At 43.6% G+C, this 24,010-nt stretch overlaps 2 protein-coding genes across 2 annotated transcripts; both read left to right on the top strand.

Annotated features, from left to right (window-relative positions):
• Positions 1 to 15,723: 15,723 nt before the first annotated feature.
• On the top strand, positions 15,724 to 16,950 carry myf6 (myogenic factor 6). The gene is made up of 3 exons (XM_076722345.1): positions 15,724 to 16,245; positions 16,663 to 16,756; positions 16,841 to 16,950. Exons 1-3 carry the CDS (start codon positions 15,724 to 15,726, stop codon positions 16,948 to 16,950), a joined length of 726 nt encoding a protein of 241 aa, XP_076578460.1.
• Positions 16,951 to 21,677: 4,727 nt separating this feature from the next.
• Positions 21,678 to 23,656, top strand: myf5 (myogenic factor 5). The gene is made up of 3 exons (XM_076722420.1): positions 21,678 to 22,130; positions 23,095 to 23,167; positions 23,460 to 23,656. Exons 1-3 carry the CDS (start codon positions 21,678 to 21,680, stop codon positions 23,654 to 23,656), a joined length of 723 nt encoding a protein of 240 aa, XP_076578535.1.
• Positions 23,657 to 24,010: the final 354 nt, after the last annotated feature.

The following is a 24,010-nucleotide window of genomic DNA, read 5'->3' as shown; positions in this document are numbered from 1 at the left end:
AACAGAAAGACTGAAGACCTTACTGTAGGTTTCCTGGGTTTGAACCCTGGATGACCCTGTTGTGTTTACCCAGCCTGTCCGATAGCTCCTCCCTTTTTACCCACCATGCCAGACCTCCTTCCTCCGAATGTACCGACTGTTTCCCAGGTGAAGACCTTTGTTGACAAGGAAAATATTCCCTACAGTAGAGGACAAATGCTGAAATAATACACAGTCCTTTACAGGCAGATCCTGTTATGTGATGTTAACACCAGCTAACCATCGGGTAGCTTGTTAGCTCTGATGCTAACATAGTGCATAGCCATTTACAGTAGTAGCATTATTTCAAACATTGAAAAACAGATTGTTTAGCATCTCAGGAACTAAATGTAATGTAATATTAGGTAGTCAAATACTGCAGTTTTTCTAGGAAATTGGTTAAGAAATACATGCAAAATTATATATTAAAACACAATATGAAACAATGCTTTAGATGTCTTTTCATAGAGAAAGAGAAAAGAAGTGGTTGGGTACATTTACAGCGACGAACATCTTTTTTTTTTTTTGGTCACAAAAGAATGCTGACCTTGACATTTCCAGGACGTTACCATCACTCAACATTGCGTGAGCCTAGTTAGCATGGAGCACATGGACATGAACAGGCACACACTGGTGGCGTATTAATGATTTTGATGTGTATAACCTCAGTTTAAAAACAGCTTCACCTCAACATATTTTATTTCCAGCGTTTAGGGGGGCTGAAAGTGAAAAGGGATTAGACTTAAATGCAGTCTGCAATTTAAAGTCACTCTGAAACCGGCAATTAGAGCTCATGTGTCTCCTCAACTGAATGTTCATCCTGTTGAAACAAAATATTAAGATTGGGCATAACATGAAGTGGAGTCATTGAAACCAATTGACTATGAGTGATGGAGGGGAAATGTTTCTTAAAGTGACATATTGTGGAGTTAAATCTGTGATTTTGAGCTCATGCATGCCTATGAGACACCATTAAATACACTTTTTTTTTTGCAATGTTTGATTAAATGTAGCACTAATTAGATGATTTGCACATGAAAAGATGTGCAGACATCTAAGATAAAAATAAAAGTGTTTGAAAATTGAAGCTCTTTGTACATCAAGATTATATAAAGATTTCAACACTATACTTCATTTTGAAGCAGGCGCTGACGACTTGTTGGAATATACTGGATTTAAACTTCATATAGAAATGCCTTGAACATTAGGAGTCATATGAGTTATTTAAGCTAAGTCTTTGGTGATTTTGAAAGTTTATCTTAAACTGGCCTCCATTAATCCAGAAAATGCTTCATCCTGCGGGATCATCAAACATATTTTATGATATTATGGCCAGTTGGATGGTGTGATGCACGTTTCTCTGTGGGTTCTTCTTCTTGTGGTGAGGTCAGACTCAGCTGCTGCGTGGAGCTCCGTCTCTCTTGTGTCTCGGGAGGCTGTTTTTGAAAGTAGGCCGGCGGGGACCACACGGGGAGAGGGAATCAAGGAAAACATGTCCGACAAACACAACCAACAACCACTGACGTCGCTTTTCATCTGCCTCAACCCGGCGGAGAGAAGGTGGGAGGAGCACCGAGAACAGCTCTGGAATCAGTGAATAATCTATTTCACAGGACTAAATAAAGAGGGATGAATTCAGGGTGCTAATAGGCGTCTGCTGCAGACAGTGAAGATGTGCATTCCTCAAGTCAAGCACTGTTAAGAAGGGGTCAAGCAGGTCAGTCCTGGACACCAGAGGGGAAAAGAGGGGAATCCCTGGTCCAAGATGACTCCATTCCCTCCTATTGTTCATCATCCTGACTGTCTTCTTTCCATCCGAGAAGCATGAAGAAATGACTCAAAACTCAAACATCGCCCCCAAAGGAACTCCTCACTCACCAAGAATGTCCAAATGAGCGTGAGGGTCTCAAACATCGGCGCTGCTCTCTTATAACAACGTCTGAAATCCTCCAAAGGGGCAAATACACCGACCAAGCAGGCTTGATTTTCAGCCAGCAGCGGAACTGGGCTGGTGGGAAACTGAAATAATGTCTAATAGCAGTTTAAAGTTACAGTTTGTGTTTTGATAATTTGACTGGGAGCCAGAGGGTGGTTTAGTCCTAATGGGCTGGAGCCATGCTCTGTGATGGACTCGGGTATGGTGATTAGCCGGGGGCTTTCAGATGAACCCCGGGCGGCGCAAAGTTTCAGCTCCCCGCTGGCGTAAACTGTGGGTGGCAAGGAGATAAAACACAAGGCAGACCCTGCATTGTTTATGCTGCCTGTTTGTGGTCTGCATCCATGCAGGGGCGTGTGTGCAGCCCTTATGTCTCTGCAGCGTAGCACAGGGATGCTAAAAACCTCCTACACAAAGAACGAGGTGTAAGAACACAGCTTTTGTTTAGCCAACACTCACAGTTGAAAAGTCCAGCTTCCAGTTTAATGTCTGAAAAAAAAACATGCTTTAAGCTCATGGAAATAGATTTATTTTTGCTGGAAATAAGCCTGAATATTTGCCACAAGATGAACATATAATATATGAAATGTGGTGTGATTTCCTCGGAAAAAGCCTATTAAATGCAGAAGAATCCCAACCTGATAATCCACCTGGGGAGACACGACGAAGCATTCTCTATTGGAGGTCCGTGGTTAAGTATGGGGGGTCCCGCTCCACCTGTCCCCCTGCCCCGAGCACCCAGGGTCAGCCACCAGAGAGGTGGTCCCGCCTGGCTCCATCCACACCACGAGCCCACCCTATCAACGCTAAACAGTGTGAAACAACACATTAACCAGCGGCCTGTCCAAATGTCAGCCGGGACAAGTGCTTGCTTTAAAAACGACCACCACACATCCAGTTAACTAGCTGTGTGGTCTCCGCATGAAGATGCGCTGTCACATTTTTCTGTCGGGCTGTTGTCGTAACCTGCGTGAAGGCGTCTGCTGAGCAACAACTGAATCACTGCCGGTGATAAATAAAGAGGAACATCTATTCTGATTGAGGATCGAACAGTAATTTGTGATGATACGGTGCCCTCAAAATTGATTGTAGGGATTTATGATGCTCGAAAACGTGTTGGCATCGACATCTGCGTTATTTAAACTTACATTCCTGCCAATGCCATTTGTACTAAAGCCGAGCAAACCCCACAGGGGTTACACAGTCAGTGATGCATAATCACCGCCCGCGTCCAGACCTTTGAATAATCATAATTATATATATATATAATTACAATCATAATCAGGTAATGCCAGTTTTATTTAGCACATTCAGAGCCAAGAAGTCACCACTGCTGACATTAGATCGTGCTGGTGCGTGAGGAGAAAAAGCATCAACTTTAGAGAAAAAAAGCCCAAAAGTTTTACATTTAGACGATAAAGATATGCTGATAGAAACATTATCAGCACTTTTTCTGACGCGGCAACAATCTTATTTAGTCATTTTTGAGTGGAATTAATCTCAACTTTAAAGTTTTCTTTTTTCTCAGATCATCTCAGCCTCCTCTGAAGTCTGATTGTTTGAAGCAATTTCTGAGTTTCATCCTCTGATTTCCAGATACAGACTCATTTCTGCACAGTTCTTTAAACAAGTCAACTTCAGCTGGAAACTGTGACTCGATTATACAAAGAAATGACTTGATACAAGTGAAGTTTTTGAAGTGCAGGAGATAAATTTTGGATTTCGACTGATAATATTTAAGCCTCCAGTTTGCCATAGTTTCACAGTGTTGATCTGACGATGAAAACTGTCACAAAACAGAGTAAGAAACTTGATTTGACAGTAAAGGATGTCAAAGGATGTTGTTAAATACAAGCTCGAGGTTCTTGTACATTACAAGTGTTTCAGTTTTATGCTCCTTTATGTCACTGAACTCAGTCAGTACATCACAGCTAAACAGGACTTACTGGTTACTTTACAAATTAGGAGTTTACACACAAAACATGAGCTTATAAGATATGATTTACTGATATGATTAACTACTCAACAGTATATAAAAGAGTTAAAATTAGCTCCACCTTGACCAACTGTACCAGTGAAATGCTTATACGTACACATGTGACAGTAACACACTCACTGAGGCTAATTTTTGTTTTAGTTTTTTTACTATTGCTAATCTAATTACTTTTTCAATGTCTGTCAACCACAGAAGAAGAAGAAGAAGAAGAAGAATTCATCTTTCTTTTAATCCCCAAGGCCATTTGGGGGAGAAGGCTAAAATGGTGTTAATTAAAGTGTGGAGGTATAATTTAACCATCCTTTCCTTGCATAATTCAGAATATCTGACCACAGAAATCGTGTCAAGGAAAAGTGATGCAGGGGCTGCATGTGAATTAAGAAAATGATCTTTTAAAGTTCACCACAGATAGCACGTCCTGCTGCTGATCCGTCTGTGCTGACATGTGTACAATAGATGGACAAAGCTGTGATACTTGGGCATCTTTGGCACTACAAGCTCAATACCGCAGGGGTTTAATATCGCGACAATTCGGTGGTATCGTGCAACCCAAGCCCTCACCACTGTTCCACACATAAATCTCACAGAGCGTGACTAACTCGGCGGTAACAGGAGCCGGGGCCCGGCGGTCCCCGCGGACCCCGGCCTGAATGTCAGTGTTTTAGACCGCTCTGCTGTAAGGACCAGCCCCAGAACCTCCCCGGGCCCCCGGAGACCCTGTGAAACCAAACAGTGAGGTCAGCTCTGGCCTCCCATCTCACAGCGAGGATTACACTCACACACATACACTGAGACCACTGAGACTGCACTTGGATTAAGTCATTAAGGGCAACCATCCCCTAAAACCTCAGCCAGGGACTTTCTCTGGAGAAAGATACTCTCTTCTCACAGCAATTGATTTTCAATCTGTGAGCAGAGCTGGCAGGCATGTCTTGACCTTTATTTTGGATGGACAATTAATTTCTACAGCGGATTACGACTCATTATATTCTTCATTAACCTCTTTTCTCTGCAAAAACATTGTCTCAGTAAACGACTTCCTGGTTATCTCCCACCAAGAAGACAATGAAATGAAACAGCCGCAGGAGCGCAGACTGATGCTTCCCTATCAATAATATTACACCCATCTGACCATTTCCCTGCATGCACCTGCACTACTATTACACACACACAATGAAACACTATCTCCAATAACTTCCACTACAGTAACACTAGATTTTTTATTGTATCAAACAGGTGGTGATGACCTTCAGGGCCGCCGGCATGCACAACACCAGCCATGGCTCGTGTGTGTGTGCGTACACATGCACGTGTGGCACCTCGGACAGGACAGTTGATCCTCCAGCTTCACACTGCGGTTTGTTCTCTGTGGCTTTTTGCACGTGAAGGAGCAAAGTACCATCGACAGCATCACACCTCCAGAATAAAATGCTTACCATGCCTGCAGCATTGCACACTCGGTGTGTGCATGCAAATACACGTATGCTTCGCTGGCAAGGACACACACACACACACACACACACACACACACACACACACACACACACACACGCAATCATCAATGCTCAATTCCCCTCTCCTGTGTTTAGACAGTAATGCTAGTCCGGAGGGTCTTGGGTGTGGAGAGCAACCTGTTGAGAATAATTCATGCGAGTGTCAAAAGTGGGAATCTCAGGATTCTCTTACACTTTGTGGGCCACACACGTATGTATTCACACAGCATTCAGCCCATTTGTCAACATTACAGGGATCAATTGTAAATCACATTTCATTTATTGCTTCCAGCCAAGCCGGACTATTATAAACATTGTAGCGGGAAGTCAAGGGGATTTCTGTTTATTTGGGTTATTTTACGTGATGCTAACCAAGATCACTGATTATTTAAATCCTTTTAAAGTTCCTGATTTACCAAATTAGAGACTTCTTAACCTTTAAAACACTTCAAACAGGAAAACATCTTCATACTTGTCCCCTGGCTGCCTTGTAAAGGGACCTTTTTAGCATCAATTTCATTCAACGCTCATTAATTTCTGGAAAACATGGCTCTCTTTGATGAACAGTTTCACAACACTTAAAAATAATGAAGAGTACTCCAGGAGGTACGGAGTCTTATCTGTCCTTGAAGGCTTATATTGCAATTGAAATGTATCCCAAAAACATGCTTAGTTAGTCCAATGATGAGTTAAAATTCATTATCTGCTAATGATTTCCAAAGTTTAAGGATTTTCAAGCGTCACAAGACTTAAGATGAGGGTTCAAAAGGGGATCTCACGCAGCGGTCGCAAAGCTTTCGAGTGTCCACTTCAATTCATCATCCACATTCGTAGTTATTCTGGCTGACATGTTCGCTCTCTTAGCAGAGGAACTTCAGAAGACATTTCAATGATAAAGAGGGCGAGAATGAAAGTGCCTTACAAAGCCAACTTAAAACAACGCTGGTTGATAATTCAAAATTTGTGAATTTGGTAGCAATTTCAATTTGCGTGTATTGTAAAATATCAGAGATGCTTCTTCAGTTCACTGATGAGCTAAAATCCTTTATTCGTAGCTGACTGCCCAAATTAAAGGAGCTTTAAGAGACCTGAGAAGAAAAAGGAGATCTAATTAAAAGTAACAACAATGTGCTATTGATGTCCTAATATTAATAAACTGTGCGTTTGCTTTGAGTGTCCGCTTCATTCATCTTTCATATTCATTATTTCTGGATGACATATCCTAATGTTACATCTTTTTGATGAACAGTTTCATAACGCTATAATTAAAATGAGGCCTGCAGCTCATAAGAATCCGTCAGTTATTCTTTGAATTAGTAGATCATTATAAACTCCATACGTATAATAAACTGAAGCCAGTGAAGCTGGAGCCATTTGGCATCTTTGCTTGATAAAAAAAATATTGTGTAAAATACTAAAGAGGACTTACAGACATGCAGAGAGATGAGAGAAGTCCATGTCTAATGACTCTGGATGATTCGCCTTTGGAAGATGGCTCATATCAACTACATTTGTGAATCAGTGGGATAAAACGTGGGTTTTGGGTAACAAAGGCCTCCATAATGGCTGAGTCAGACATGGCTGTGTGCTTTACCCACTGCGGCTTTATGGCTATCGAGTTATTGCCTGCATCCAGCCAAAGCTTCAGTGCTCTTGCTATCTGTTGTTTTAATGATAGACCCCATATAACCAATTATACAGCGCAGCAGTGCCCCTCTTCTCACTCGTCAACACTGACATTCATCAATATCCTATTAGTTTCTCCTGGAGCCAGGCGCTTTATCCCCCCCGCCCAAAAAATAAGTCTGCTGTTGTTGTTATTCAAGAGTCCAATTTTCATTGTAACAAAACACGCTTTGTTCTAGGCTCAGACACTTCAGGAAAAACTAATATTGGTGGATCATTGTCACCCGGGTTGCCATGGCTACAGTCACACTCGCTGATGATTGGATTCACTCTGTGTTATCGCTGGCTACATCCCCGACTCCCAGAGGTAGTGTGATATTAATGATAGCGATGTTCCACCATATCGTTTACAGGCTGCGACATCAAAGCAATGCTGGGAAAAAAAACAACAGGCTGCCTGGAAAAAAAATCTCCTTTTGATTTGGATTCAATTTCCAAACTCTTTGTGCAATGAAAGGCACTTTTTGAGAGACGTAGGGCGATTATCGGAAAGTACATGAAGAAGAGTGAAACGCAGAGGGCCAGGCGGGGCGGGGGGGGGGGGGCGACGGGGTCAACGTCTCACCTCACTGGCCAGACGAGGAGTCTCCTATCGTCTGCTGACGGGTCAAGGCCAGTGCCCTCTCTAAGCCCCGATCTCTGTCTGGCAGGCACACAGGGATATAATACCAGACACATACACACTGAACGGCAAGTAGGCTAATCTAATCCATCACTCTCCTGAATGAGGACAGAATCAATCAGGAGGGACCTTCAGACAAGGGTGCACTGGGAAGGAAATTCAGCTCTGGGAAAGGTGGGGGCTTGCTTGCTTGCTTGTGATTGCATGCAGCTTGCTCTCAGCCGGTAAAAACTTTATGGATTTTTTTGACAGTGCACCGGCCCACCGATGCGGCGTCCCGCTGGGATTTGCCCCGGTATGGCCCGTACACCACTGCCTTCAGATCACAAGCTAAATCACCATCGGCTGTCAGGTGATAAGCTGCAGAGGGCCTCTTCTCAGCGTTTGTTACAATGGAGACCTGTTGAAACAATGGCGAAAAAAGGACGTGAACAGCTGCAAAAATCTGCTTGACCTGCAGGCTTGTTGGTGTTTCTTCCTCCTTTCCCGATACTAAAGAGTTATTATTCTTTGCATCCATTTGCAGGAACAACTCTTTAAGCCAGTCCATCAATACTAGTCCATTTGCAAGCGGCTATTGACATTGTGTGACCGGAGTGCAACACTCTCATCATGCCTCATAATGCAATGCTCTGAGGTCATTGAGAGTTAGCTGGCCAGCGGGCAAGCTAGCGAGCTCTTTCCCTCGCTAATTGATGTACTTCAGCCGCTCGGCCTTTGAACTGAATCCCTGCGTCGTCTACCAGAGAGAAGGCAGATGCCATCAGCGTTGCCTCCCCTTTCGCCTTTGAAACCCAAGCCCCCCATCTAACCCGCAGCTCAGGGCACGAGTGAGAGGAGCCGTCTGTTAGCTTAGCTCCAGAGACAGTTACTCCCCACTTTGTTTGACCACCGTTGAGTCTAGCTCTGTGAGTTTGAAGGAGCCAGGCCAAAAAGATTAGCTGTGTTTTCAGTTGGAGATGCTATCATACCGGCAGGGACTGTGCTCCCGGCTGATCCTGACTGTCTCAGGGTCTGGTCGGCCCAACGAGGGGAGCCATTGTTTGTGCAAGACTTTAGCCTCGATTGGCACTCTTCCAGCCCTGTGCAGGAGGCCTCGGAGGAATTCTCTGCGTTTATGCATATAGGCCTGAAGTTTTCTTACTCCATATCAATAAAACAACAGCATTTACATTTGTTGTAAACATAGTGAGTTGTGCGTTAAATCCTGCAAAAACAATGGCTTTCTTAAGTGTGGTCTGCTGGAATTGTGCGAGATTTGCATGCTTAAATTCAAATACTCTCTGCATGGTACTCTGGCAACCTGCCTAATTTCCAGCTCCTGCAAAGTGGTTTTCAGCCGTGAGAGAAATTTCGGCTGCTTTTCTAAACTTAACCCATATCTCTCCTATGGAAATGGTGCGTCCAGTTTAATGTCCCTGACGTATAATCCATTTTCTGCTCATAATCTGAGGCAGCACTTTCAAGAATAAGACAGAGTGTTAATATTGAGCGTGAACAGAAATAGAAGCACGAGCTTCAAGTGAGAGACGTCTCATTACTGGTCGTACTGATTGCAAAGTAATCTCCGGAAAGTAGATTTTGCAAGAGGGAGGGAGTGCTCTTGCTATTGCTGCTCACTGAAACCACCTGTTGTCCTTGCTTCTTTATTTTTGTAATTTTCTGCATTGAGTTGCTCCTCTCCTGTCTATGATTGGCAGTTTTTTCAGTCTTTTTCAAAACTTAGCTAAAGAAGCACTTCGCAAAAGGTTCGGATGTCACTTTTTTAAAGAAAATTCAAGTTAAAACAAAGTAAAACTAACATGCAACTCATCTGAAAAGCCCACATCCTGAACTACCTTGTAAAAACTGAATAGTGATCATATGAAATTATGAACGTTTGCCTGTTTCTCTTGCTTGAGACAGCCATCTTGAGTTATGTTGACCAGGAGTCAGTATTGAGATATGATCATTTCCACTCATCCACCAGCTTCTCTTTGCAGCCTGAGCCAGTGGACTGGAGACCCTGAAGGTCAAAGGGTCATGATCCCAGGTGAGGCATTGTCATCGGGCCCATGACCAGGGTACTTAACCCTTGATAGGCTAATTCATATCCCAGGTGTGGAGCTGGGTTATATACGGTGTGTCGGTCACGGTTATCAGAGTTTCCTCTAAAACAGCCCAATGAGTGTGCTGCCTGTCTGAGGCAGGAGGTGCAGTGGGGGGTAAGAGGTGTGTGATGGGCGTGGAGAGCGAAGGGGTCCTACAGTTCATGTTCATTATCAGTTCTGTTTGTGACCCCCATGTCAGCACTGGTCCTAACTGGATCCCTCTTCTAACACTCGCCGGAGAGAGAAAAATCACATGGACTCGACTTGAGAACGAGGACAACATGACACCGCGGGTTTGGAGTTTGGGGATCTGGAAACGGTCTGGAAATATGAGACGAGCAAATAGAGAGAGGAACAAAGTAAGCATTCAGGCAAAGTGGCAACAGATAAACTGCAGTAAATCATAAAGTCCCAACATTCAGAGCATCAAAGCAGCTTATGAATACATTCCAGGGGGTAAGGGGTCCACTGACCGGAAAGATATTAATATAATTTAGTTAATGTGATCAATTCACACATACTTCACCAGGCTGGAGGAAAATGTATGGTGAATATGTCCTTGATATTTTTTTAAGACATGGATACCAAATAATATTCATGGATTTTGACCTTGATCGTCTCCTTTTCCACATGTGAAGTGAAATAATCGATGAATCTCTTCCATCCTCAAAGAAGGATCCGATTGATAAAGGAATAAATCTGCTGCCAATGTTTTTTTTTTTGTGCCTGATCAATTATTCACCTAAGAAAAAATGTTTGAATCTGAACCACTGGAGGAGATGCTGACTGACCCTGCTGGGATCACATCCTACTTTAAAATTTTTAAACTTTTCTTCCTCATGAATTTCATGTAGCTGGAAGCAGGTTGTACAGGAGGGGGATGCTGGGAGATAAACTCACCTGAACCTGGCTCTTTTCAAAGTGAAGCAATATGCTCACCAGTAACTTTAAATTTTACCAGTTAACTCATTACATCTTGTTTGTGAGAGCCAAGCTCGCAGTTTCCACGTGCTTCCAGTCTTAATGCTAATGCTAATGCTGCTAGCTCTAGTCTCATATTTAGCACTTGCTTTTATATGTTTTTTTTTTCCATTGTTTTATTAAACAAATAAGATAACTGTTGATTAGCGAGCTTTAAAGGTGATGGTTGTCAGGTTTTGTTAAGGTTGGACACAAACAGACTACCTGTTTTCCCTTGTTGCCATTTAATGCTAAAATAAGATAACGCTGCTAGCTTTAGCTTCATATTTAGCACTTGTTTTTACACAAATTTTTGTTTGTCATTTTATTAAACAAATAATGTACAATGTATTGATTAGTGAGCTTTAGAGGTGCTGGTTGTTGGATTTTGTTCAGAGCCAGGCTAGCTATTTACTCCTGCTCTCCTGATTTACTGCTAAAACAAGCTAACTCTGCTAGCTTTAGCCTCATATTTAGCACTTGTTGCTCACCAGTTTTTCTATGTTGTTTTATTTAACAACTATATAATGTGTTAGTGAGCTTTAGAGGTGTTTAACAGACAGAGCCAGGCTAGCTGCTTTCATATTTCCAGTGTGCAAAGCTAAGCTAAATGTCTCCTGGTTGTTATATTTAACAGATTACACAAGAGTGGTATTAGTCTTCCCATTGGGCCTAACTCTCAGCAAAATGAAAAGTAAGCCTTTCCCAAAAATGTCAACTATTCTACTGAGACTGATTTTTGGCTTTTAGTGCCCATCAACTGCTGTAAAATGATCATTTTATTTACCACAATCTACCGAACCTGTAAATAAGATTGTGTCAGTTTAGACAGACGATATATTCAGATTGGATCATATTTTTTCAGTATTTAGATGCAGAGTTCAGACTGCAGAGCTGTTGACTCTGAGCCTCTTTGGATTCTGGACAGATTTACACTTCCTGCAGTCCACCTCCTTGCCCGAGAGGCCAGATCCTCCAGTTTGAGTTTCTACCCATGCTATCCCATGATTCTCCCTGACAGCTGAAGCGTCAACCCCTTGACACTGACGGGAATTTATGGTCCGGTTCAGGATGCACAGCAGCCCTGGGGGAGAGAATACACAATTGTGGCACAGCAGGGGAACAACTCCATTCATCACAAAAAAAAGTGGAGTCTTCATTTCAGCTCAGTGATCGAGGCCAATTATAATCTGAAGCCGGGCTTAATTTTAATTTATATTAGATTTATAAGACATTTTGAGCAATTTATCCAATATATTCCTAATCATCGTTCATTCATCATCATTTGTCACTTTTCCTTTGCACTGTGACTGTTTGTGCGCATGAAAATAAAAAAGCGTCAGTGTGTTTTGTGATTTTTGTGATAACTATGGGATGCGAAATCTATCTCACCTGACAAAACGGGCTCAGAAACCAACACCCCCCACTCAGTAAGAATGAATCCACCACATTCATATGCACAGTCACTCTCTTCTACATCATACATATCATTTCTGCTGCATGGCAAGCTCACAAACAGCAAGCCAATAATAAAAGCTATATTGTTTTCCACAAGTGACTGCCCCTGAGAATACTCGCTTCTGAATAAAAAAAAAAGGGAAATGTCATACATTTGCAATATTTGATGAAATACATATATCTTGAAAAATGTGCTTTCTATTTTAACACCAGTGACAATAACATTCAAGCATTTTAGCAGAGAACATCGAGGCACTGTTATACGGCTTCTATGGACGTGATTGATCATACATTAATAATGCAAGGTCTCCGGGGTAACTGCAGTATGAGCTGCACGATGATCCGATGATGAAATATACATCCATCTGCATTCTGTCCTGCTGCATTAGCAGTGAGGAAACACCGTTTGGACGGGGACATCTTGTGCACATCACATCATCTGACTTTCTCATCTGAATGTGTGCCATTTGCTTTAAAATAAAGTCACATGGCAGTGTGCTGATAAACGCACCTGTGCAATCAATTACATTGATTACACACCTGCAGGGCCGGGGCATTCAAAGTGCAGGACTTCACCAGAGATTGAGGTTCTTGTCTTGCATTTGAAAACCACAAAAACATTAAAGCTGCTGTGCCACACGCTGATATTGTAGGAAAGTTTATATAGGAATGTGTTCATTATAAACATTTCCTCATTATATTGCTGTTGCAAATCAGCACTTTCCTAAAAAGTTAATGTTTATAGGAGACAGTTTTGGCTTCTTTGTATGTTGGCTTGCTTGTATAATCTAAATGGAACATAACCCTCATTAATTTAATGCTTTCCTGCAATAACAAGTCCAAATGTCTCCCTGTATTGAACTCACTGAGTGAGAAGAAGCCCAGAGATGGAAAAACCAGTAGCTTTGTCACAGCAGGCTTTGTGACTTGCACAGGTGGAACTAATACAGTTAATTGGGGCTGTCTTCCACTGAGTCTCTCAGTAGGGCTACAGCAGTGAGTCAGCATGTTCTCGAATGGGAAAACCCACTGTAAAAAATGTCAGTATAACTGAGCTGTGTTGATATTAGTGGTTGTTAGACAACAACACTGTTAGTCAGAGGGGAAGAAATGAGTGTGGACACTATTAACACCAAGATTAACACTAGACACGATAAAATGAAATTACACATAGATTTCACTGACAAGTAAAACCAGATTTTAAAAAAGCAAAGTGCATAGCTCCTTAATCAATAATATGGGATTTTATGTTGACCTAACTGTCAGCTGTGGTGGCTTTAGCAGCCTCTTTGCCACCAGTTATTTGTTGCAGGTTAATTATGATTCAGAGATAGGAGGAGAGCTTCAGACAAATAAGAGACCTCTAATTGGAATTACTACCAGGCAGCTGATATGAATAGTTTTTCTCACTTGGCTGCTCTTAATAACAGTCTGTATAATATGACGTGAATGCGGCATAACTGACACATTATATTCAAGCGTTTGTCAGACTTAGAGGTACCGTGTTGGCTGGTAAGAGTATTTCCGACACCCTGACAAACGCCGAAAAGCACCCGTGACTCTAAGCCTTCCACAACAACGTAACAGAAGCTGGGAGCGAAGGAGCCTGGAGTGAGGGGGCAGGGACACCCATAGGGTAAAAGTAGAACCCCACTAGAACTGCAGACGTACAAAAATAGGAATCCTTCACATTCCCGCCTGTGAAGTTTGCAATTGTAGACCTTTCAAGGTTGTAGCAAAAATGCCACAGGCTATATGTCACGTCCTCGCGGGCTTTTATGTCTTTTATGAATCTGAGAGCCACGTTTCTATTTTTAACGCCCCCTGCATGCATTTGTCAGAGCTGTTTTGACTCTGCACATTCCGATGCATCTATGTCGGGATTTTCTACAAGTTACAATCGGCCATACCATTCCCTCCAGCTAAAACAGGCACAACACATCTGAAGCGTGTACAGGATTATATGGCTTCGGCACATGAATGATATTATACTCTCAGTGCACGACAGTTCAACCTGCCTATTGAGCATCACAGCTCCGATGAAACCTGTTCACACTCAGGTCTGATTTCTGTATAACAGAGTAACAGAAGTCCTCATTCTGCAAGCTGTTGTTGTCAAAAACAGGCCTAAATACTTTGGTAGTGCACACACGAGCTCTAACAATTGTTTTGTAAACGATTTTATGATGATGCTTTTTGGGTAACGCTTTAATTCATCGGGAATCAGCAGAGGGAACAAGCTGTAAACACAACACTGACAGATCACCGCCTGATAATCTGATATGGTGAGCTTTTGAGCAAATAGTTGCTTATTTACACACTCAGCAGACAGGACGCCACATCAGTATCCATTCTGAGCCGTGTTTGTGTCCACCTGAAGAATATAAATGCTTTCACTCTCCTTCTCGCCCTGCTCTTGGTCCACGCCGGCTCCTGGGGGAAATGTCTCGCTCTTTAACTGCTAAATGCTCCACTATTTCACCAGCTAGCCGCTAACTGTGTCTGTCGGCTGTTTGGTGCTGAGCAGGTAGCGTCCAGTGGGTTTTTAGAGCTCTTTCACAGCTGCTGGCCGGGCCTGAAACGATGCTGATGAGAGCTGTGAACCAAAACGTTAAAGCTGCTGGCTGTAAAAACTAAGAGGATGAACTGAAGGAGGCTAAAATGCCCTGAAGGGAACTGCAGGGTCAGGTGATCATTTTCCATGGATTAGTCTTTTTAATGCGACAGAAAGTATTGATCGCTCTAAATACCACAAAAACGCATACTTTATCAAACGTCTGTAGGTTGTAAATAATACTTTATTAGTTTTTAATAAATAATTGTGAAAATGAGCTTCAGGCCATCTTTGAATCTATATTCTTAACAGCGTATTGATTGTAACTGCTGATTTACCTTATTAAAAAGCTGAAAATCTTTTAGAAATGACCCTCTTAACATTTATAACTGCACACTTCATGTCAGGATATAAAACAGGTAACGCAGCAGGAGGTTGTTCTTTAATGTGGCATATTATTGATCTTAAAAGGCATGAATAAAGCTGTTAGTAGAACTTATAAGCTCATTATGAGGTGTTTCCTGTATGAAAGTGGCAGCAGTAACTCTGTATTAACATTCAGCGTTGCCCTGCTCGTGCTTTTATGTCTTTCACTTTCGGGGGCAGGGCTGGGAATATATCACCGTGTTGCCATTTTGTCCGGATGCAGATATGTAAAGCACCTGTTATGAAACCTGAGGTGACATTTCAATAGCTTCTGGAGGCCTTAATGTACATGCATTTCCTACGCAAAGTCAGTGGGTTGTAAAGCGCCATTGAAAAAAAAAAGAAAAGATGCTTGATGCAGAGGGACAGCCAAAGCGTTGGATAGAGTTTCACATTCTATATATAAGCCTGGTGACTTGTGTCCCTGCTGCTCTGTTTAAATGCCACAGCCCCGCTGTCAAAACAGAGAGAGGGGCGCAACAATATGATGGACCTTTTTGAGACCAACCCTTATCTTTTCAATGATTTACGCTATTTGGAAGAAGGGGACCATGGACCACTACAGCACTTGGACATGGCGGGGGTGTCCCCTCTGTACAACGGCAATGACAGCCCGCTGTCCCCGGGCCAGGATAATGTTCCGTCCGAGACCGGGGGGGAGAGCAGCGGGGAGGAGCACGTCCTCGCCCCTCCGGGTCTCCGCGCGCACTGCGAGGGCCAGTGCCTCATGTGGGCCTGCAAGATCTGCAAGAGAAAGTCTGCGCCCTCAGACAGGCGCAAGGCCGCCACGCTCCGGGAGAGGAGGAGGCTCAAGAAGATCAACGAGGCCTTCGACGCGCTGAAGAGGAAGACCGTGGCCAACCCCAACCAGAGGCTGCCCAAGGTGGAGATTTTACGCAGCGCCATCAGCTACATCGAACGGTTGCAGGACCTCCTGCAGACGCTGGACGAGCAGGAAAAACCGCAAAACGGATCATCCCACAACTTTAACGCCAAAGAACACAGTGTAAGCAACAAGTGGAAGCCACCCATCACAAAAAAGAGCCTTATAGTATTCCCATTATAATCCTTAGGAGTCTTTCAGTGTGTCTGAGGTATTCAGATGATTTTGTACTGTACTTTTATTCCCTGTTGGATCAGTAAGCTCCCTGTAATACTCCTGCATGGACGTATGAAGCCTGTGGTGCTTTTAATGACGCTGTAATTAATCCAATTTGGACTAACAGTGTGATATTCAGCCACTGATGTTAATATGAAAATATCCCTGTGGTCTCCTGGTGATGTTCGTCCTTTTCTTATTCATTCAAAAGTGTGAGGCCTTACAAGTGTTTTTCACGGTGGCAGTAATCAGTTAAAAATATACTTATGTTTATCCACAAAATGAGAAGAAACCCGACTGATTACATGTGATGTGTTTCTACAGGCGGCCGGTGATGAGTACCACTGGAAACAGGCCTCAGAGACGTGGTCGACCTCTGCTGATCATTCCACTGCAGTAATGATAAACCACAGAGAAGGTACATCTGTCAAAACCTGCACTTGCAATCAACAACAAACTGATAAATAAACAAAAACCAACGGTCAGTTTCCTTTGTTTTCAGGAACCAGCGAGTCCTCTGCGTCCTCCAGCCTCCTCCGTCTGTCCTCCATCGTGAACAGCATCACCAGCGACGAGAAAGTCCACTTCAGCGAGGACGTCGCCGAAAACTGAAACGCTAGCCAAGACCTTGCCAAACAGTTTTAAGATTCAAAATTTCCATTGTTTATCTCTAAATTATTTCCACTTTATTCAGCCATTCTGCCTTCTGTTTGTCTATGCAGCCTTCGTTTGTACAGCAGGAGCAACAGATTTGTACATATTTTATAAGAACGTGATGTTTAGATTTATTTATTTTATATTCAGAAGCACACAAACTCTTTACGGAAGCGGATATTGTATTTAAGTATTTGTACATAACTGACCAAGATAATAAATTGCTACCTTTGCAATACTCTAAACCGCTGTATTCCTCTTTCTTCTATGCTGGAAAAGTAAGTGCATCCAAACCTCTAGGATAAGCAGAGGCAATGCAAGCATCACACCATGTATTATTTATAAATTATGAATGTCCAAAAGCACAAAAATTCCTTGTTTTAACTGTGACCTCAGGGACAAATGGTGGGTAAAATTTTCTGCAAATAAAACAGAGACTTACAGCTCCCTCGCTGTATCTCAGAGTTTTACACAAACAGAGAAAAAAAACTCCATCATCAGAGCAAGATCTCCCAGTTCTCCCAGCATTCACGGCTGTTAGAGGTCCATAAAATGTGCTCGGGAGTAGTTCGCTGCCAGGCTGCTTCTCTTTGTTCCAACTGGCCTCCAGCAGGACTGATCCTGCAACAGTAACTCGAGTCCTCCTCCAAACACAGCGTGCCTCTCCTCCCCTCTCCTATCGTATGTTGGGGACGTGGAAACCTGCTCTGCAGGCTCGGGTGCAAAGCCCGTTGGGATAACGAAGCGAAATGAAGTCTTAATTCATCAACGCTTGCCTCTTCGTCACATGGCAAAGCGTTTACATGGCAGCTATTAAAACGTGATGCTATCATGGTGGAAATCCATTGAGTCTTGTTTGTTGTGTGTTGACATGAGAGGGGGGCGTTCGTTGATGATGTCGGGGTGTGCAGGACTCCCTCAGATCTCTGTGGACGACACAAAGCCCCGGTTGACCTTTGGGACTCTGCCTCATCTCTCAGGCCTGCAGACACACACACACGCACATGTGTGTTCATGCGAAGTGTCACATGTGTTCATCAGAAGCTAAAGACCTCAGTCTTACATCCAGGATTGGAAATCAAAGCTATCTCAAAGACTTGAGAAAATACATGAATGTGGCTTCAGCAGTGTTACAAAGTAAAATACATTTACTCAAATCCTGCACTTTAGAAAAAAATTGAGGTAATTTTGTTCTTTAGAAACTAGTTTTTCTACCTTTATCACCTTTACTTTCCCCCAAAACTTTATCTTATTCATGAGAAAGAACCAGTGGGAGACTTGAAACCAGGCTCCAGTTTGAAGGTCGTCCTCTTTTCTGTGCTGTTAGTGTCTGAAAACGTGTGTTGAGTGACCGCTTAAAGATGCCAAAATGCTCCGCAGAAGAGTTCAGGAGGTCTTTTGTGGCCACAGCTGTGAAATGTAGATGTGATATGTAATATACATTTCAGCAGCATCAATTACGGTTTTAATTGATCGACTGTATTAAATTTGTTTTTTAATTTGGCGGCGGGCTCTTGAGCAGCACTAAAGTCCCCTCAGAGTTCGTGTTAGTTTATGTGTTGCAGTAGTGTTACTGCAGTCATTATGGCTGTAAGTCTCTCATACAGCATGTTGTCTTCTGTGTGCTGACATTCAAAGTAAGCTACTCTAGCATTTGCTATATACTCCGTTTCATTTAAGAGGGGAATATTCAAAGTATTTTTACTGCAGCACACGTATTTCATAGCTAAAAGTTACCTTTCAGATTAAAATGTCCATCTAAAGTGTATTTAAACCACATCAGGAAACTGCACAAGTGGTTAAAATAAAGTCAAGTATCACTAATAATAATACAAAAATATGAGTGGCCTAATAATACAAAACTTGAATTGGGCCATTCTGCATCCTGCAGACACACTACAGTACTTTTAACTGAAAATACTACTCTTTTGAATGGAGGACTTTCTGTATGAGTCATGGAGTATTTTTATCTTTTTGAATGGGTGCTTTGATTTAAGCGAACGATATGGCCACTTTCTCCACCACTGAGCCGAATTCACAGCTGAGAAACATGCAGAGCTCTTATGAGGCTCTTTTCATCAGAACTATTCATATCTTTTACCAAATATCCTGTTTTCTATAGAGACCAGACAGAAACACGATATCCCTAAACAGTAATGTGATTTTAATGGGCTCCTGCTCACTCACTCAATCTGATAGCAGTTTCACTTCACTGCATTGTGCCGCTCAATGCCGTCTGCTAATTTAATGTCTGTGAGGTGACTCAATGTGACCAAAAACCAGATTTATAACTATATATGTTGACATACTGTGTGTAAACCGTTGCACTATTAGAAGAGCTATATTTGCTGTTAAAGCTCAGTATCCAGCTGTGTTTTGAACCTCTTATTTGGAACATGCACTCCCCACAAAGACACACAAACCCTGCTGGAGCCCCGACTCTCTCTTGTCTAACTTTACAGGGATTTTGGTGTTACTGATGACACCATATAATTCTCATTTGGCTGTGAAGGCAGTGTCTTAAAAGTCAGAGCTGATGAAAGGCGAGCTGTTATAGGAGGGGTGGATAAGCCTGGAGCCCGACTGCTCTGATTTATCCAGACTTTCCTTGAATATCCTGCAAGGAAAAGGATTCACTGCAGCAGGGCTGGCAGCGCACCTCTCTCTGCTCGCTGCCAAACAAATGGTGTTGCCACTCAAAATGTTTTTTGTCTCACTAATTCTTGAGGGGAGTGTAAAATGGACTTGGGGGGAAAGAGGCTGTAACAAGAGTGCATCTTTCTTTTTGTTCAACTTTATTATTTTCCTTTAACAACTTCTAAATAAATGTGCCTTTTGCAAGTACAGAAAAAACATTAAAACTCCCAGTTCGACAGCAGGATTTTGGCAGTTAAAATACACAAAAATACTACAGTTAAATATGGGCTTTTGAGAGGAATCTACTCTGCAGAGAGGTTAAGTGATAAGTCGCCTCTCTGTCAGGTTTCTTGTGTTGCGCCAAAGAAGCAGCACATTAAGTCAAAGCACGAGGCAGTTTAGAAGAAATAAGGTTTTCAGACGTGAGGAAGATGGACATTAAAGATCACCCCCTGCCCCTCACTTAACTCTGTCTCTGACCCCTGAGAACAACAAAAAAGCAAACTCAGAGAGTTCCCAAGAGACCAGCCGTGCGCACAGATCACAGCGCAGGCCTGTGCGCAACCGCTGCGCCAACGCGAGCCCCGGCGCTCCCAGTAACGACATGTGCTGCGCCAATCTAACCCCGGCTTCAATTAGCTATCGGCTGATGCAGGTTTTCTCATTGTGGACGCTGTTCTCAGCCCGAGCAGCCTTTGATCTTCCCAGCAGCTTCGGGCGCAGCCGAGCCGATGTCTTCTTCAGCTGTGCCTAATCCAAACTCCGACGGCAATTCAGAGGCGAGGTGTTTTCTTAGGTGCGCGCGGTTCCCAGAGCAGGGGCCCCGCCAAACGTTTTGACACATTGTGAGAAATATCCGCATTGTATCCGTGTAAGCTGTCAACAGCATCATTACCCGAGCTTGTCAGGGTGTAGCTGCAATCAGATGATCTGCGTCTGCTGGACACAGTTCTGCAGAGGGACAGCTCAGCCTCACCTCCCTGCTGTTAAGGAGAGGCTGATATGAAGAAAATTACATTTGATAAAACGTCTAAAGCGTCGTGAGATATCTTGAAAATATCCAGTAAATGTATTTTCAGTCGAATCAAAGCGATTTTTGCACCCTCAGTCCTCCACTTGAATAAAAACTGCTGCACCACAGTGGCCATCTGTCCTGTGCTGAATTGAGTACTTGACTTGTGTCAATAAATTTTAATGGTTAAAATTTGGTCCTTGGAAGCGGAGTGGTGCAGGGAATTGCGCACTGGTGTCAATTGTGTAATTACTGCTTTAATGAGCTTTGGCAAACAGGGATCACCTCATTCGCAGCACCTTCGGCGACGGGCTCGGGGTGTTTAGAGGGGTCTTAATGTGAATTCACAGGGCTTGAAATGTTACACCTTCCTTTGCAGCTGGGCTGCATCTGCAACGCTGTTGTCTCCACCGTAAAAATTGGCCTGCATACTCTTGCGCGTGGTCACCCTCTTTTTCTGCACAGTTTGACCAAACAAAACGTACTCTCTTCATATTTATGTCTTCATAGCTGAGTGTCATTTTCATTGTCAGCTTTGACATGATGCCTGGAGGCCGATACAGATATAAATACAGATAAATCAAGCAAAATGGAGCAGTTCTGTTTATGAACAGGTCATGTGGTGATTAAGGCATAAAAATTCACAGACAAACATTCCCAAGCATTGTATTCATCAGGGCCTTGCTGGAGAAGCTTCTTTGGAAGCACGGAGTGGTGATGAGTAGGAAAACACCAGTAAGTGCAGATGTGGGAAACTCTGCAGGGTACTGGGGGGTGAGAGGCAGCGGGTTGGGATGGGGCAGGGAGGGAGCTGAGCTAACCCCAGCCTGCCTTCTGGCTGGGCCAATGGGCCATGGTAATTAGATCTGGCCAATGTGGGCCCTAGGCTCTGGCCTGGGGGCATATAAGGGGGGCCCAGGGCAACAGACCCCTCATATCACTCAGAGGTCTCCTCTCTCTCACCCCACTCCTCTGCCCTCCTTCCTTCCTTCGCGCCCATCTCTCCATCCATTCAGGCTCCTTTCTTCAACAAGCTATGGATGTCTTCTCGCCATCCCAGGTCTACTACGACAGAGCGTGCGCTTCATCTCCAGACAGCCTGGAGTTTGGCCCCGGCGTGGAGCTCGCTGGCTCTGAGGAGGACGAGCATGTCAGGGTCCCCGGAGCCCCTCACCAGCCGGGACACTGCCTCCAGTGGGCCTGCAAGGCCTGCAAGCGCAAGTCCAACTTTGTGGACCGCAGACGGGCTGCCACCATGCGCGAGCGCCGGCGGCTGAAGAAGGTCAACCACGCTTTTGAAGCTCTGAGGCGCTGCACCTCGGCCAACCCCAGCCAACGTCTGCCCAAGGTGGAGATCCTGCGCAACGCCATCCACTACATCGAGAGCCTGCAGGACCTGCTACGAGAGCAGGTGGAAAACTACTACGGCCTACCTGGAGAGAGCGGCTCGGAGCCTGGGAGCCCGCTGTCCAGCTGCTCCGACGGCATGGTAAGACCTCTGATCCTCATGCTCAGCCTCTTCGTGCAGACGTCTTGCAGGTGTTTGCTGCAGAGGAGTAACTACAACTGCATGCAAGACAGCACTTCATCTGGTAGAAACATCACCCGAAAAGGCCTTTAGTGTTGACCAAAGCGAACAACAAAAGCTCCAGCTTCAGCAAAGCACTGGTGCCGTTTCTCATTACCATGTAGAGTATTTCATTTCAAAATACAGCCTGGATTTCCCATTTAGAAACCTATTAATCAAATAAGCTTGTCTTGCCCCAAGACCTCAATTACCATGCCTCTCCATGCATGTCATACTCTTCCATAATTCTTTAATACAAACATCTATTCAGGAGTCTTACATGTATCTCTGTCCTCTCTGTTGTTATTACAAGTCGGGATGAATTAGCTGTTCCCAACAACAGTGTGAAGGTGACAGTGTATCAGCTAATACTGAAAAACTTATGATGCTGGATGGAGTAATGGCTTTCCCACCACTGGACACTTTATAGCCCTAATAAACCGAGCTAAATCCACCTTACTGAAGCCTGGCAGGGAAAACTGGGCGCTTTTCTGCATTCCATCCTGACTGCATGTTCTGCACCGCTGCCAGGATTTTCTGCAGATTTACTCGGAGAAAGTGTCATCTTGCACAAACTGGTGTTGCTTCCACTGATACAATCGATTGGCCACGCTCAGAGCCGGGCAGGGGAAGGGAGCGCACACTGCCACTTTGGCTTTAAGGTGGATGTGAAATAAAGAAGCCCATAACTTTGGAATTCAGGATTTATTGGCCTGTCCAGAATATCATGAAGGGCACTGGTTGTTTTTTTTTTTTTTTTTGCCCCCTTTTCTGCTTCTTCCCAGTCCACATATATTTCTACAAGTCCAACAAAACATTCCTGTTTGCATTTTTTTAAGTGTTTACAAGAATTCAAGGGTGAATTTGGTTTCTCATTTCCTTGCAGGCTGACAGCAACAGTCCAGTGTGGCAACAGCTGAATGCAAACTACAGCAACGGTTATTCATATGCGAAGAATGGTAAGACCTCTGGACAGCAACAGCAGCCTGATATGAACATGGCATGCATTTGTGCCAGCATAGCACTTTGAAAACAACCTAATAACTGAATGGTAGATTATTTGAAATGTATGTTTTATTTTGCCCTCTGGAGTAGTACCAGGATTGAAGTATATTGTGGATAAAAACCCATAAAAACTGGCCGAAATTTATGAATGAGAGACGTTTTTTCCTGTGTTTTTTTAATAAACTTATGTGCTGTGCATTTCTACACAAATCCCTGCATTGAAATCCCGACTCTTCCTCCTCTCAGATTGTTTGGGCGATAAGGCAGTCGGAGCCTCCAGTCTGGAGTGTCTCTCCAGCATCGTGGACCGTCTGTCCTCGGTGGAGCCCAGCTGCGGGCCGGCATCTCTGAGAGACGCCGCCACCTTCTCCCCCGGCAGCTCCGACTCGCAGCCCTGCACGCCGGAGAGCCCCGGATCCAGGCCGGTCTACCACGTCCTGTGAAGGATACTTGGCTTTGACGTGGATGTGCTGCCACAGGCGGCCGCCCTGCTTTTACCAAACAGCAGCTGCATTTGCAACAAGAGATAAGAACTGGTTTTGTGCAGATCTGAAGGAGACTCAGCTGTGTCTGAGGGCCTGTGGCAAGCAGCTTTTATATTGTACATGAGATTGTAAATATGTAATGTAAATGTGCATTTATTCTATACATGCTATTATACCCAGTGAGACGTATTTAATTATGGCAGTTAATGTAATGTTGCTTTATTCCAAACATGAAGTGGTATTTAAGCGGTTTTAATGTCTTTCTTTCCATGTTGTCTTGAATATTAAATCTTTCACTGTTTTGTACAAAAG

Source organism: Chaetodon auriga, chromosome 22, assembly GCF_051107435.1.
Source record: "Chaetodon auriga isolate fChaAug3 chromosome 22, fChaAug3.hap1, whole genome shotgun sequence".
Taxonomy (NCBI): domain Eukaryota; kingdom Metazoa; phylum Chordata; class Actinopteri; order Chaetodontiformes; family Chaetodontidae; genus Chaetodon; species Chaetodon auriga.
The sequence above is the reverse complement of the archived record's forward strand: the minus strand, read 5'-3'. Positions and strand labels throughout refer to the sequence as shown.